General features: G+C 43.5%; 1 protein-coding gene across 1 annotated transcript in view; it reads left to right on the forward strand.

The window, feature by feature from the left end:
* The window catches only part of LOC141104769 (adenylate cyclase type 3-like), a 64,949-nt gene that overhangs the window by 20,686 nt on the left and 28,215 nt on the right, over positions 1 to 16,048 (forward strand). The window contains exons 8-14 of the mRNA XM_073594490.1: positions 580 to 722; positions 1,406 to 1,567; positions 2,853 to 2,940; positions 8,323 to 8,439; positions 10,557 to 10,816; positions 14,012 to 14,093; positions 15,447 to 15,605. Coding sequence (XP_073450591.1) covers positions 580 to 722; positions 1,406 to 1,567; positions 2,853 to 2,940; positions 8,323 to 8,439; positions 10,557 to 10,816; positions 14,012 to 14,093; positions 15,447 to 15,605 — 1,011 coding nt within the window. The remainder of the gene's footprint in view (positions 1 to 579; positions 723 to 1,405; positions 1,568 to 2,852; positions 2,941 to 8,322; positions 8,440 to 10,556; positions 10,817 to 14,011; positions 14,094 to 15,446; positions 15,606 to 16,048) is intronic.

The following is a 16,048-nucleotide window of genomic DNA, read 5'->3' on the forward strand; positions in this document are numbered from 1 at the left end:
CCACAGCGTGCCTACTCTTACAGAAAAAGAATCCACACTATGCCTACTCACATAAAAGAATCTACAACTGTCACTCTTACAGTAAAGAATTCAAAATATGCCTACTCTTACAGTAAAGAATCTGCAATGTGCCTACTCCTATAGTAAATAGCACAAAAAGAAACCCTTACAGACTAAATTAAGGACATTAACGGTACCAATTAGATAAAATGTCACAATAGTTATTTTTTTTATACAAAGTTAAAATCATGTAAACACCACATGAAGATACATAATTATATCAAAAACATGTACATCACACATAAATTGTAATATTCTCTAAATTATCCTCATCAACCCTACTGCAGTCAGGTGATGAGTAGCTTGCTGCAACTTCTTTGGTGGAAACTCTTACAGTAAAGAATCCTCAATATCACTACTCAAATAGAAAAATGTCCTCAACCTCACTAGCCTTACGGTTAAGAAACATAGCAGGCAATAATTCTGATGAATGAGCTTTCATTTTATGTATTGCATATCCTTGGCGCATTCTATCCTAATAGCGTGGCTATCCCATGTTTGTCATCCTGCCCCTCACAGATGGTGAATCCATCCTTCCCCAACCCCCGCAGACGCCTTCGTCTCCGAGACCTGGCTGAGAGAGTCATCGACGCCCAACAGAACGAGCAAGAGCTGAACAAGCTGCTGAATGAGGCCCTCCTGGAGAGAGAGACTGTGCAAGTGTAAGTTATTGGCTTGTATTATAACTGACCCTCACCCCCCAGACCTTCTTAACAACCCACTTCCACCCAGACCTTTCACCAGTGGTTGACAACTTATGAAGTATAACCGGCCTAAACTGACCACCAGGGCATGCTGCCAGTGCAGGACTGGACTTTGCACCCATTGCAGTTCCCTTTGTGATGTAGCACACCTAGGCGCCATTCATCTGAAACATTTATGTTTGGTAAAGCAGACCTTGCCTAAACCATAATCCAAAAAGACCTCACGTGGAGACTGTGTTGTCCAAATGAACACATTGATCCTTCTATTCGAGCTTGAACCAGTGTTCAAGCAGTATGAAATGGGTAAAGGGATGTCATAAATGCATTGTGGAGCAGAGCTTCATCAGATCAAGATCCAGTCTGCCATGGTCATCTCCATATGAAGAATATGAATGATGGTGACATCTTTGGTCAAATTTGACCAAAACAGGCCTTCTTTTAAGCCCTGAAGATGGGAAAGGCTTTTCCCCTAAAACACATTGGTTGTATTTGATGTCCTTAATGAATAAACATTTTATACCGATCACTAAGCTAGATGACTGTTTTTGCTAAGCACTCTTAACTCCATACCCAAGAACATTTCTGATAGATGTGATACTGGAGACTTAACAGTGATTTGGTTGATGTCTCTCTTGCTGCAGCTTAAAAGGGAAGTACACCTACCGCCTGTCCATGAGGTTCATCAACCCGGAGATGGAGACTCGTTTCTCGGTGGAGAAGGAGAAACAGAGCGGGGCCGCCTTCAGCTGTTCCTGTGTGGTTCTGTTCTTTACTGCTGTTGTTCAGATGCTGATCGATCCCATGTAAGTCTATAGAGGTGATTTCAAGGGCTATTTCACTAATATTTAAGGGTTCAGTAGATTCTGGAGAGTTAATACCCTTGACCATATCTCCTCTCTTGCAGACTCTATTGGTGAGATTTTTGCAGAGTTCCTGGTACCCATCATCCCTGCACTGAGGGGTTTCCACCATCCCTTCCCTGAGTTACTGGGTTTGCACACCCACTGTGCCCATTATGAAGGGTTTCTACCACCCCAGAGCTGAGTTTCTAGGTCTGCTCACCTACTGTGCCCATTATAAAGGTTTCCCACCATCCATGTGCTGAGTTCCTGGGTCTGTTCACCTATTGTGCCCATTATAAAGGGTTCTAACCATCCATAAGCTGAGTTCCTGGGTCTTCTCACCTACTGTGCCCATTATACAGGGTTTTCACAATCCCTAAGCTGAGTTCCTGAGTCTGCTCACCTGTTATTCACATTATAATGGTTCTCACAATCTCTAAACTGAGTTCTTGGATCTTCACAGCTCAGCATCCATGATGAGGGGGTCTCATCATTCCTGCACTTAGTTCCTGGGTCTACACACTTGCTGTGTCCATTATGAGGGTCTCCCACCACCTGCACCTGCAGATTATGAGGGGTTCCCACTATCCATGCAGTGAGTCGCTTAGTTTGTAACAGGATTAGAACTTATGGTAGGGAGACCTCACTGTTGGAGTATCCAAGCGGCAAGCCCATGGGCCCCCCTATAATTGAAATATACAAGATGAGCTGGAACACCGAAAACTCAGGACTATGGTGGGGAGACGTTACTGTTGAAATATCCAAGCAGGAAGCCCACCAGCCCCCGATAATTGAAACATCAGTTTTTAGTTTACTACTTCAGTCCTGGTATGCTCATGCCTCATCTGTAACAATATTCGGTCTGTATATAGATGAAGTCTTCATTCAGAAACAAATGGGTTTTGCTTGCAGAGGCCACTGCAGCCTGGAGATGGTGTTTAATACTGTAACTGTTTGATACAAGTATAGTATTAAAAAAAAAAGTAATAATTTTAAATATACACATATATTTTGTTTTAATTTTGTGTGTAAAACCAAATAATTAATGGTTCGTGCAGCTAAAGAAACTCACCCAGAATATTGCTAAGGATATCAGCAGTGCTAATTGGTGTGGGAAGTAGGTTGGAAGAAAAGTGTAACAATCAGTAGGATGACACCAAAGGTGATGACAATTCTACAGAGATTGACCTGGAAGTAAAATTTCTGCTTTTGCAATAAATATTTTGTCCTTTTTTTTTTTTTTTAGGCTGGTGGCCAACTATGTGACTTTTGTCATCGGTGAAATCCTTCTCCTGGTTCTCACCATCTGCTCATTGGCAGCCATATTTCCCAGGGTAAGAAGAGACTTTGTCTAAGTCAGTGGTGGTCAACTTTTGTGCTATAGGGGGCCTCAAGTGCGGCTCCTGACATCACCAAAAGGGCCACACTTTGAATGTATTGCTACATAAAAATGCTACAGATAGCTTGAGAGACTTGAGACTTGCAATATAAGATGATAAGAGACTGCAGGCTTGTGACAAGGAATTATCAGAGACTGCAGACATGATACAGGGGAAGGTCAGAGACTGCAGTCATGATACAGGAGATGGCCAAAGACTGCAGACGTGATCCAGGAGATGATCAGAAACTACAGACATGGTACAGGAGATGGTCAGAGACTGCAGACATGATACAGGAGATGGTCAGAGACTGCAGACATGATACAGGAGATGGTCAGAGACTGCAGACGTGATCCAGGAGATGATCAGAAACTACAGACATGGTACAGGAGATGGTCAGAGACTGCAGTCATGATACAGGAGATGGTCAGAGACTGCAGACATGATACAGGAGATGGTCAGAGACTGCAGACGTGATCCAGGAGATGATCAGAAACTACAGACATGGTACAGGAGATGGTCAGAGACTGCAGACATGATACAGGAGATGGTCAGAGACTGCAGACATGGTACAGGAGATAGTCAGAGACTGCAGATATGATACAGGTCATTGCTACAACACAAAGTGTATCCTAACTCAAAATCAAAAATGTAATATGTTGCAGCCTCCCAGTCCTTGAGTGTGATTATTTTCCTCTGTCACCATAGGCAACACTTTAAAAGCCTTTACAAGTTGCCAGTTTAGAGTAACACATGAGGTCTGGTGCTAGAACTATTGCTCTTACTTTGCTGTATCTATTGATTTAACAGGTTATCAGTTTAGAATTAACAGTGAATTTTTGCTCTCACGCTGATCTTTGCTTCACAGCAATACCTCACATGTGTGGCGCAATTTATTATTCCATACACATGCGTGCCTTATGCCATATGTATGAATGGGAGTGTGTATGGGGGTGACGAAAGTGCTTTCAAATATTTATTTTATATAGTTTGAGGGGGGGCAGGCTAACAAGCTCCCAATGTGATAGCTTAGGGTAGGTGAGTCTTTATGGAGACATTAGAGTCCTGTTGTCTCCCCTGCCATCCACTTCCGGGTTCATCATTAGTCACCAGAGGAGCACTTCCTGTGGGAGCCGTTTACCACAATCCTGGGCTCCCCGAAGGAACAGGGGAGTCCAGGAACCACTACTGGCACCGCCAGCTGGGGGCACACCTTCGAAGATCCATGAAAGGGATCACATGGCTCTAGAGCCATATGGATCACTTTTATCTGAAAGGCCTTTGCCAGCTGAAAAAAAATCAATTACAAGCTCACGGCATTTACCCTGGTCCCGGTCTTCTCTTCTCCACCGCTGGCACTGCCGACTGGGGGGAAGGTTGGGGGCACACCTTCAGAGACCCATAAAAGTGATCAGGTGTCTCTAGAGCAGTGGTTCTCAACTCCTGTTATTACCTTGGGGAGATGCAGACTAGAATACTGCAATCTCTGAGCAGCAAATGATATCACGTGTGATGTATTTCAGTTATCTTGCAAACCTGGCCTGTTAGTGGGTCCTGAGGACAGGAGTTGAGAACCACTGCTCTAGAGCAACCTGGATCACTTTACTCTAAAAGGCCCTTGCCAGCTGAAAAAACAAATAGCTAGCCTATGGCATTTACCGTAGTCCTGGTCTTCTCAGGAACCACCGCTGGCACTGCCAGCTGGTGAGAGGTTGGGGGAACACCTCCAGAGACCCATAAAAGTGATCACTGGATTACTTTTATGTGCCAGCTGGTGGGAGGTTGGGGGCACACCTTTAGATACACATAAAAGTGATCAGGGGTTCCACCCCGACACAGTTTAAATCCAGATGGGGTGTCCGGGGGTACCAGACTATACCCCTAATCTTATACCTGGCTATCCGTATTGTGAACACTGTTTAGAATGTTCATAATTGTTCACACCTTGCTATGTCATATGTATCTAAACAATTAACTTGCTCATTGTCGGATCTCAATATATGAAAAAGTCTACAACTGTTCTTATGTACTTTGATCTCTGTTATTTGTGAAACTCTTCAATAAAAACTATTGAAATGGAAAAAAAAAAGTGATCAGGGGCTCTAGAACCACCTGGATCACTTTTATTTCAAAGGCCTTTGCCTGCTGAAAAAATCTATTACAAGCTCACAGAATTTACTGTGGTCCCGGTCTTCTCAGAGGAATGGGAGAGGTCTGGCTGGGGGGGAGGTTGGGGGCACACCTTCAGAGACCCATAAAAGTGATCAGGTGGCTCTAAAGCCACCTGGATCACTTTTATCTGAAAGGTCTTTGCCAGCTGAAAAAATTAATAGCAGGCTTTTAGCATTTACTGAGGTCCCGGTCTCCACAGAGGAATGAGAGAGCTCAGGAACCATCGCTGGCATCGCTGGCTGGGGGCACAATTTCAGAGACCCATAAAAGTGATCACTACGTCACATTTTTATGTTCCAGCTGGTGGGAGGTTGGGGGCACACCTTCAGATACCAATAAAAGTGATCAGGTGTGTCTAGAGCCACCTGGATCACTTATATCTGAAAAGCCTTTACCTTCTGGAAAAAAATCAGTTACAAGGTCATGTCATTTACTGTGGTCCCAGTCTTCTCAGAGGAATGGGAGAGCTCAGAAACCACCACTGGCACCACAAGCTAGGGGAGAGACCCATAAAAGTGATTAGGCTGCGCTTGAGCCCCCCAGACCACTTATATCTAAAAGCCCTTCGCCGGCTGTAAGAATTAATACCAAGCTTATGGCTGCATCAGCTGTTTATAAAGGGTACAATGGGCTTTAAATGACTCCTGAAGGAGACCTAGTCTCCTTTCAACTATCCTTGACCTGTTCTTGTGCCAAACAACCCCCTTTTCCATTTAGGCAAAAATTTACCAACAAATTTTCATCAAAAATTACCCAAAAAATAAAAATATAAGCGTCCTAGGATCCAAACACGCCTAAGCTCAACCTTATAGATAGGCCATGCTTGGCACTGGACGGAAACTATAGCAGCATGTTCTCCAGGAAGAGATAGGTAGTGTAGTAGCCCTCCTAAATCTATTGACCCATCCCGGGAAAATGTTGTGTCCTGACCGCACTGGCATCCATCATTTCTGAGTTACTGACCTGGATTAGATGCAGATCAGAAAAGTAAGAGAAAATGTGATCCAGGTAGTGACTTGGGAGTATTGAAGCCAGCAGATCTGCGTGACAGCCAGGCAACCAGCAGTTTCTAGCATCCGCCATGTTTTTCTGAGTGTAGAACGGCTTTATCGGAATCATGATCTTGTTATAATAACGCCGGGCTTTTGTGTGATAAACACGATCAAATCCATATTTTTTATTTACTCTTTAATCTCCTGTCACTGCGCATACAGTACACCTGGGCTTGTTATCTCATTGGAAAATGAGGAAATTAAAATTTGCACAGCAAACATATTTTGCATAAAGAACAAATGACTGATTCTGTAAAGATATGTTTTCCTCTTTTACAGCTGGTGGGAGAGCAACTGTGATAATTAAATCTGACCTTCGGACTTCCCTTCAGTCTTGCACAGTTGCACCGGTTTCTCTCCTGGACTGAAAGGGCTTACTCTGATTTCACTGCACACTGCGAGCTTCTCACAATGTGCATTGGAAGCTGCAGCGAGTCAGATAGACACTGCCTCATTTCCTCCTCTCCAACCTGACTGTCCCTGGCCTGCCTCCTTCAGTCATTGGATTTCAATTCTTTCAATCATGGAGGCTCAGCATTACATGTGGACGTGACCAAGGGTGGTCTGCATGCAAATGACATCCACCCATCATGGCAATTTGATATTTGCATAACTCCTCCTACTGCTTGTATCAGAAGGACTCATGAGAGGAGTACTGAGGCAGTGTGCTGTGATGTTTTCAGGAAGCTATATACAGCACCCTGCTGGCCCTTCCACCAGTTATGATATGCCTACATTGCATAGAGAAACACAGAGAGGTGTGCAGACCCAAGAACTCAGCACAGGGATAGTGGGAACCCCTCATAATGGACACAGCAGTTGTAAAGACCCAGGAACTCAACACAGGGATGGTGGGAACCCCTCATCATGGGCACAGCAGGTGTACAGACCTGATAACTCAATGAAGGGATGGTGGGAACCCCTCATAATGGACACAGCAGGTGTACAGACCTGATAACTCAATGAAGGGATGGTGGGAACCTCTCATAATGGACACAGCAGTTGTAAAGATCTAGGAACTCAGCACAGGGATGGTGGGAACCCCTCATAATGGACACAGCAGTTGTAAAGACCTAGGAACTCAGCACAGGGATGGTGGGAACCCCTCATCATGGGCACAGCAGGTGTACAGACCTGATAACTCAATGAAGGGATGGTGGGAACCCCTCATAATGGGCACAGCAGGTGTACAGACCCAGGAACTCAGCACAGGGATGGTGGAAACCCCTTATAATGGGCACAGCAAGCGTACAGCCCCAGGAACTCAACTTAGGGATGGTGGGAACCCCTCATAATGGGCACAGCAGGTGTACAGACCCCAGAAGTCAGTACAGGGATGGCGGGAACCCCTCATAATGGGCACAGCAGGTGTACAGACCCCAGAAGTCAGTACAGGGATGGTGGGAACCCCTCATAATGGGCACAGCAAGTGTACAGACCCAGGAACTCAGCACAGGGATGGTGGGGACCCCTCATAATGGGCACAGCAGGTCTACAGACCTGGGAACTCAGCTTAGGAATGGTGAGAACCCCTCATAATGGGCACAGCAGGTGTACAGACCCATAAACTCAGCTTAGGGATGATGGGAATCCCTCAAAATGGGCACAGTAGGTATACAGACCCAGGAATTCAACACAAGGATAGTGAGAACCCCTCATAATGGACACAGCAGGTGTACAGACCTGGGAACTCAGCACAGGGATGGTGGGAACCCCGCATAATGGGCACAGCAGGTGTGCAGACTCAGGGACTCTCACAAAAACAAATTTCTGAGATGTAGATAAGACTGTCACTCGCATTGTATTTTTAATGCGCTTTTATGTTTTTACATACGTGCTATACAATATTTCTAGTGCACTACCTAATCAACACCTTTTGAGACAAAATCTCAGTCCTAGAGAGAACCTATTGTACATAGCTAGTCAGTCCTGACTGGTAAAATTGCATTAAGCCAAAGAAGCTGCAGAACATAGTCACTGTGCAGCACTACTAAAGCATGAAGCAGAACCCACCTATGTAATCAAGAGAAGTCTATCTGCCGCCACGTACTTACTATATATTGTAACATTCGTGCTTTGGAGAATGACCTCTCTCTCTCTTCTCTTTCTTTAGGTCTTCCCAAAAAAGCTAGTGGCCTTTTCTACTTGGATTGACAGGACCAGGTGGGCGAGAAACACTTGGGCCATGTCAGCCATATTTATCCTCACCATGGCGGACATTGTGGACATGGTAAGAAAGCTGGGACTTGTCTGTCGAATAAGCAACCATTTTGCTGGTGGCCTAGTTTTTTTCATTCTGTTTTCTGTTACATACCAGAACATTTATTCGATTTTTTGATATCTTTACAAATAAAAGAGTTAAACAAAGAACTCAAATATTTATAATGTTAAGAGCACTCACTATATTAGGTTTACCGCAGTCAAACCTTGGTGCACATGGCAGAGAATAAGATTCATTTCAGTAACTGCAAAGTATTGTAGCTTCCGAAAAAGAAAAGCATTCTATGAATGGAGGAGGCAGACCATTCATTCATCTACCCGTCCTCCGTTCATACTGTACTATAGCTTTCATCAATAAAAATCACTCTATGAATGGAGAGTGGACCTGTCATTCATCTGCCTATCCTCCATTCATGGAAGCTGTACTATAGCTTCCAGAAATAAAAATCTCTCTGTGAATGAAGGAGGCAGACCTTTCATTCATCTGCCACCTCCTCCATTCATAGAGCACTTTTCATTGCTGGAAGCTATAGTACAGGTTCTAATGGTTAAGGAAAATAGAGCAAAGTGACAAGTTTACCTTGGAGGGGTATGGAGGACAGACCTAGCTTCTACTCTGTCCCTTGTCGGCATGGAGTTCCATGTGAATGTGTCCCCTGCCTCCTCACGAAGCAGCATTGGGTGCTTGACTGGCCAATCAGTGGGCTTGGCTACTTTTATCCTTTATAAGCTCTGACCCAGTAAAGGTTACTGGGTCAGTTAAATTGCGATTTTGCAGGGAGAGGAATGGATATCAGGAAAACAGAGGGGAGTGCATGCTAAGTATGTGTGAACATGTTCCTTTACCCTGCAAGTCATCCCTGCTCTCCTGTAGAACTCCCAGGAAGCCAATAAGATCAGGGTGGTCTGATGTGCAAATAGCAACAAGCTTCTGTGGTCACTGGTCTCAGCAGTCCCCATCCAACTTATTACACTTGTGGTCACCAGTCTCAACCAACCCCATCCCACCTTATTACTCCTGTGGTCACCAGTCCCAGCCGACCCCATCCTACCTTATTACTTCTGTGGTCACCAGTCCCAGCCGACCCCATCCCACCTTATTACTCCTGTGGTCACCAGTCCCAGCCGACCCATCCCATCTTATTACTCCTGTGGTCACCAGTTCCAGCCAATCCCATTCCTTCTTATTACTCCTGTGGTCAACAGTCCCAGCCAATCCCAGCCTACGTTATTACTCCTGTGGTCACCAGTCCCAACCGACTTCATCCCACCTTATTACTTCTGTGGTCAACAGTACCATTTGACCCCATCCCACTTTATTACTCCTGTGGTCACCAGTCCCAGCCGACCCATCCCATCTTATTACTCCTGTGGTCGCCAGTCCCAGCCAATCCCATTCCTTCTTATTACTCCTGTGGTCAACAGTCCCAGCCTACGTTATTACTCCTGTGGTCACCAGTCCCAACCAACTTCATCCCACCTTATTACTCCTGTGGTCAACAGTACCAGCTGACCCCATCCCACTTTACTACTCCTGTGGTCACCATTCCCAGACGACCCCATGCCACCTTATTAGTAGCCCATTGCTGTGATGCAGGGTCAGGCCGAGGGGTAGGCAGGAGAGATACCCGCCTTGGGCTCTTCACCTGGAGGGATGTGCAAATGGGCAGGACTTGCAATCCATGATTATGGAGGGGGTGCACCTTGTCCTTTTTGTCTTGGGTGCTCAATGACCTTGTCCTAACACTACTGTGCTGGACAGCCTTAGTGGGTATTCTCCAATCAAATAAGCAGAAGGTGGGAATGGGTAGCCAGAGACCATGGGAGCTGGTCACTATTTGCATAACCAAATGCTTAACCTTGTTTAGTTGTTAAAGTTGCCAAGCAGCTAGCATTTTTTTAGAAAGCCGGTAATGGTCTTCTTATATATGTCCCATAATAGGTATTCTTATATCCCTATGAAAAAGTGGCTTTCATGTTCTGTGCTGTGAATGAGAGATCTTAACGTCTAGTCCAATTTCTGTTTTCACCAGTTTAATACAGAGTAACCAGTGACAGATAATCTCCTATTGATTGCTAGAGTTGACCACATTTCACACATGTGACGGTTCCTTGTTCGTCCCACAGCTCAGCTGCCTTCAATACTACTCCACGTCCTACAACGTCACCTTACAGTCTGGGGAGGCCTGGGGCTGTGTGGAGAACCCCAAATACTACAGCTACATCGCAGTCCTGGCCCTCATCGCCACCATCATGTTGGTACAAGTCAGCCACATGGTCAAGCTGACCCTCATGCTGATGATCAGCGTCGCTGTGGGAGTGGTAAACATTTACGCCTGGAGGCCGATTTTCGATGACTACGACAGAAAACGTTTCAACGGCTATGTGTAAGAGTCTCTCCTATTTCAATTAAAGGGGCGATTGGCATTTTATTGTAGACTTCGATTTGCCAAATTTTCCCATCATAGTTAGATCATTTTTGGAACTATAATATCAATGTGAAATAATTATTATCTACGTGACACTATCATTTTTTTGTTGTGATATTGTCATTGGAGAAGGGGTTGAAGCTGACATTGAACTTTAGGGCTAGATTTAAGGGTTAGTTTGAGGTTTAGAGTTTGATAAAAAAAAACAATAGTCTAGAATTAGGTTGAAGTGTTGGATGAAGGGGTTAGGTTGAGGTTTAGGAATAGATGAAGAGGTTAGGTTGAGGTTTAGGGTTAGATAAAGGGATGAGATTGAGAGTTGGGATTTGATTAAAGGGTTGGGTTGAGGTCTGGGGTTAGATAAAGGGTTGACTGTGAGGTTTTGATGAAGGGGTTAAGTTAAAGTGTTGGATAAAAGGGATAGGTTGAAGGTTAGGGATAGGTGAAAGGGTTAGGCTGAGGTTTAGGGTTATATGGAAGATTTAGGTTGAGTTTTAAGGTGGGATTGAGGTTTGGATGAAGTGTTTATGTTAAAGTAAAGTTGTGTTAGAAAAAAGAGTTAGGTTAAAGTTTAGATAAAAAGGTTAGGTTGACGTTTAGGGTTAGATGAAAGGGTAAGGTTGAGGTTTAGGGGTAGATAAAGGGGCGAACGTGAGATTGAGGTTTTGATGAAGGAGTTTGGTTAAGGTAAAGTGTTAGACGTTAGGGTCTCCAAACGGTGGCCCTCCAGTTGTTCAGGAACTACAATTCCCATCATGCCTTGTCATGTCTTTGAATGTCAGAGTTTTACAATGCCTCATGGGATGTGTAGTTCCACAACAGCTGGAGGGCCGCAGTTTGGAGATGAAGGGGTGAGATTGAAATTTAAGTTTTGATGGAGGGGTTAAGGTAAGGTAAAATGTTACATAAAAGGGCTAGGTTGAGGTTTAGATAAAAAGGTTAGGCTGTAGTTTAGATAAAAGGTTTAGTTTGCTGTTTATGGTTAGATGGAGGGGTGAGATTAAGATTTAGGGTTAGATTCTGGGTTTGAGAGTTAGGGTTTGATGAAGAGCATAGGTTGAGATTTAGTATTAGATTAGGGGTTAGTTTGAGGTAAAGTGTTAAATGAAGGTGATAGGTTGAGGCTTAGGGTTAGATGAAAGGGTAAGGCTTAGTGTTAGGTGAAAGGCAAGGATGCAAATTTAACCAACTGTGTTCCTTGGGCCCACTTTCAAGCGCAGGAGATTTTGTGTTTGGTATCTACTTGGAAGTTTTGAAAGGGTTAGACTAGGGTTTTTTGTAAAGTCTTTATTTATAAAACACTCAGTGTCATGTATAGTGTAGGACATTAAACAATATTACAGAACTTCACAATATTCTGAACTAGACTGAACTAGTCGAACAGCATCATCATTTTGTAATGTGAACAAAAGCACAAGTATCAAGATACCGTATGTCAATATATTCTTTTTGACTAAAGCATTGTGCCTCAGGTGGTATGCTGAGAGTACAAAATGAATGTCTAAGCAGGAGCTGAGGAGTATACCATTGATATGTATGTATTAAGTATGGAAGTTATAGGTACAATCACTTATGGGTACAATAACTTATTTTTTTTAAGTAAGGAAAAGGAAATGTTGGTAGGAATTATCAGAACATAGGGTACAAAAATGTATAGGATGCAGGGGGTTGGAGGTTAGCAAGAGATGAAGGAATGAGATTGAGATTTAGGGTTAGGTTTTGGGGTTAGATTGAAGTTTGGGGTTTGATAAAGACAATAGGTCTATGTTTAGTAATAGATCAAAGGGTTAGGTTAAGGGTGATGTGTTAAAGATGATTAGGTTAGGGTGAGGTTTAGGAATAGATGAAGGGGTTTGGCTGGAGTTTAGGGTTAGACGAAGGGGTGAGAATGAGATTTAAGGTTAGGTTTTGGGGTTAGATTGAGGTTTAGGGTTTGATGAAGAGAAAAAGTTGAGGTCTAACCTTAGATTAGAGGGTTAGGTTAAAGGTGATGTGTTAGTGGATTGGGTTAGGTTGAGGTTTAGGAATAGATGAATTGGTTTGGTTGGGGTTTAGGGTTAGAAGAAGGGGTGAGATTAAGATTTAAGGCTAGGTTTTAGGGTTAGATTGAGGTTTGATGAAGAGAATAGGTTGAGGTTTAAGATTAGATCAGAGGGTCGGTAAGGGTGATGTGTCAGAGGAAGGGGTTAGGTTGAGATTTAGGGACAGATGGAAGGGTTAGGCTGGGGTGTAGGGTTAGCTGGAGTGGTGATATTGAGATTATAGGATTTGATGAAGGGGTCAGGTTTGGTTTAGGGTTTGCTGAGGAGAAAAAGCTGACATTTCGTATAAGTGTTAGATGAAAGGCTTAGTTTAGCTAGATGAAGGGTTGAGTTTAAAGGTTAGATGAAGGAGTAATGCTGAGATAACCATTGGCTGAAGGGGTTAGGTTGAGCTAAGTGTGAGATGAAGGGATTATGTCGAGGTTAAGTGCTGTATGAAGTTGAGATTAAGGGGTCTATTTATAAAAATTTGGTTCGATAAATGTCACAAAGCCATAACACGTTTTCCTCTTATTTTGTCTAATAGTTTTATTTCCTATGATTGTTAGTTTCATCTAGTAGCCATAATGCAGTATTTTCCTGAAATTCCTCAATCAGGAAAATAGCACATTATGACCACTAGATGGAGCTGACCACCATAGAAAAGAAACCTAATAGACAAAAATTAATTACAGCTGAGCGAATGCTTGTGACATTCATCCAACATTTTTTTTTATAAATAGATGCAGCAGCTATGTTGAAATTTAGTGTTAGATGAAGGACTTAGATTGAGGTAAATGTTAGATGAAGGGTTGGTTGAGGTTAAGTCTTAGTTGAAGGGGTTAAGTTGAGGATAAGCGTCAAAGGAAGGGATAAGGTTGAGGTTAAATGTTAGATTTAAGGGTTGAGTTGATGTTTAATGTTAGATTAAGGAGTAAGGGTTTAAGTGCTAGCTTTATTGGTAGGGTCCAGATTAGGGATAATATCATAGCCACAGCAATGACTTGCCTGCACCACAATGTTTTGCTTGGGTCTATCTAGCAAGGTTAATTTCTGTTAAGGTCCTCTGCTTACCGAACAATGTCATTTATGGAATTTTTATATTGAAATTGTTTTTGGTCTCTTTGCACAGAGCGAACCTCGTTCCTTCCAAATATTCCATGACAGCAATGATTTTCATCATGATGTTTAGCTTCTACTACTTTGCCCGCCACGTAAGTGCATTTTTGTCTGGTGACCTCCAACATTTACCATGGAAGCCCAGTTATGGTTCCAACTTACAGGCTGCATGCATAAAGAGAACTTGTACTGTGGAAGCTTTGTCCCAACAAAGCAAGTGGAGAGCAAAAGACTAGTGATCAGTATTGCTTGCAGGCTCCCTAACGCTGATCTTTTCTCCTTTACTGATTTACCATGTCTTGTTCTGCACTGTGTGTCTCTATGAGGGCAGCCATCTTGGAAGAGGCAAGGCTTTGCTTACTCTTGTCAAAGATACCTTCCTGATTATTGGTGGGGTAATGATACCCACAGAATGAATAAAGCAGAAGCAGGGAGATATTTTCACTACAGGCCTTCGCATACAGCTTTCTCTCCAGCACGGAGAACAGTGATCAGCACAGAAGTGACACCACCAAATCTTACTCCCAATCTGGTGAGGCTACCAGTCAGATACCTTAGTTCGGGGGTATCCAAACTTTCTAAACAAAGGGCCAGTTTACTGTTTTTCAGACTTTAGGGGGGCCAGACTTTGGACATTGGGAATATATAATGCCTCAGATTTGGTGGTCAGTGGGAGTAAAAAAATTACATAGCACCCCTGTGATTAGGTGGAGGAGAAATAGTTCCAAATTATTGGTATTAGTGGCAGAAATAATTCCCAATCATTGGTATCAGTGGGAGGATTAGTACCCCATCATTGGTAACAGTGGGAGGAATAGTTCCCAATCATTGGTATCAGTGGGAGGAATAGTTCCCAATCATTGGTATTAGTGGGAGGAATAGTGCCCCCATAATTGGTGTCAGTGGGGGGGGTAGTGCCTCATTGTTGGAGTCAGTGGGAGGAATAGTGACCCACTGTTTATGCCAGTGGGAGGACTAGTGCCCCACTGTTGGTGTCAGTGGGAGGATTATTGCCCCATTATTTGTGTTAGTGGGAGGACTAGTGCCCCATTGTGGGTGTCAGTAGAAGGAATAGTGCCCCATCTTTGGTGTCAAAGGAAGAATTTATACTCTAACATTGGTGAAGAATAATACCCCATTGTTGATGTCAGAGAGGGGAAGAGTGTCAAAAGGGATGAAAAAAGGCAAGCAAAGGGCCACAGTTTGGAGACCACTGCTTTAGGTGATCTCATACTGCAGATATACACCTACAAGGCTCCAGAATAGGGGTGCCTAGGCACAGGAAGTGCCTTGCTATTTTTTTTAGGAGGAATAAAAGACAAAAGGTAGGTTTTCAGGGTATTACTTAGGCACAATTACAATTTCTGGATGTTCCCTATAATATAGAAAATCTTCACTTTTTGAATTCAGGTTCACTTGAATTTTAAAGTTGTACTTGGCTCCTATAGGTTGAGAAGTTGGCCAGGACATTGTTCCTGTGGAAGATCGACGTCCATGAGCAGAAGGAGAAGGTGTACGATATGAGGCGCTGGAACGAGGCTCTAGTCACTAACATGTTGCCCGAACACGTGGCCAGACACTTCTTGGGCTCCAAGAAAAGGGATGAGGTGAGAGAAGGCCGCATATGAAGGAAGTAAAATATAACCCATATGTACTCTTTCCTTTGTGGATACTATTATAATTATTATAATTCTCCAATGAGACCTTGAGCTTGGAGTTTCCAGTTATGTGATGCAGACTTTCAGAGGGCTTCCACCTTTCATTAGTGGGAATACCCCCACATAGGCAGGAACAATTAAAATTCCAAGGTGGTAGTATACAGAGAAACACAGTAACACTTTAAAGAAGACCACTTCCCAACATTGAAATGTTTCTTATCGTACATCACGGGACACAGAGCAATAGTAGTTACTATGTGGGTTATAGGCCACCTTCAGGTGATGGACACTGGTACACCCTAAGACAGGAAGTCCACTCCCTATATAACCCCTCCCACTACTGGGAGGACCTCAGTTTTTTTGCCAGTGTCTAAGGTGTTGGTCACGAGTAA

Source organism: Aquarana catesbeiana, linkage group LG08 (genome assembly GCF_042186555.1).
Source record: "Aquarana catesbeiana isolate 2022-GZ linkage group LG08, ASM4218655v1, whole genome shotgun sequence".
Classification (NCBI taxonomy): Eukaryota; Metazoa; Chordata; class Amphibia; order Anura; family Ranidae; genus Aquarana; species Aquarana catesbeiana.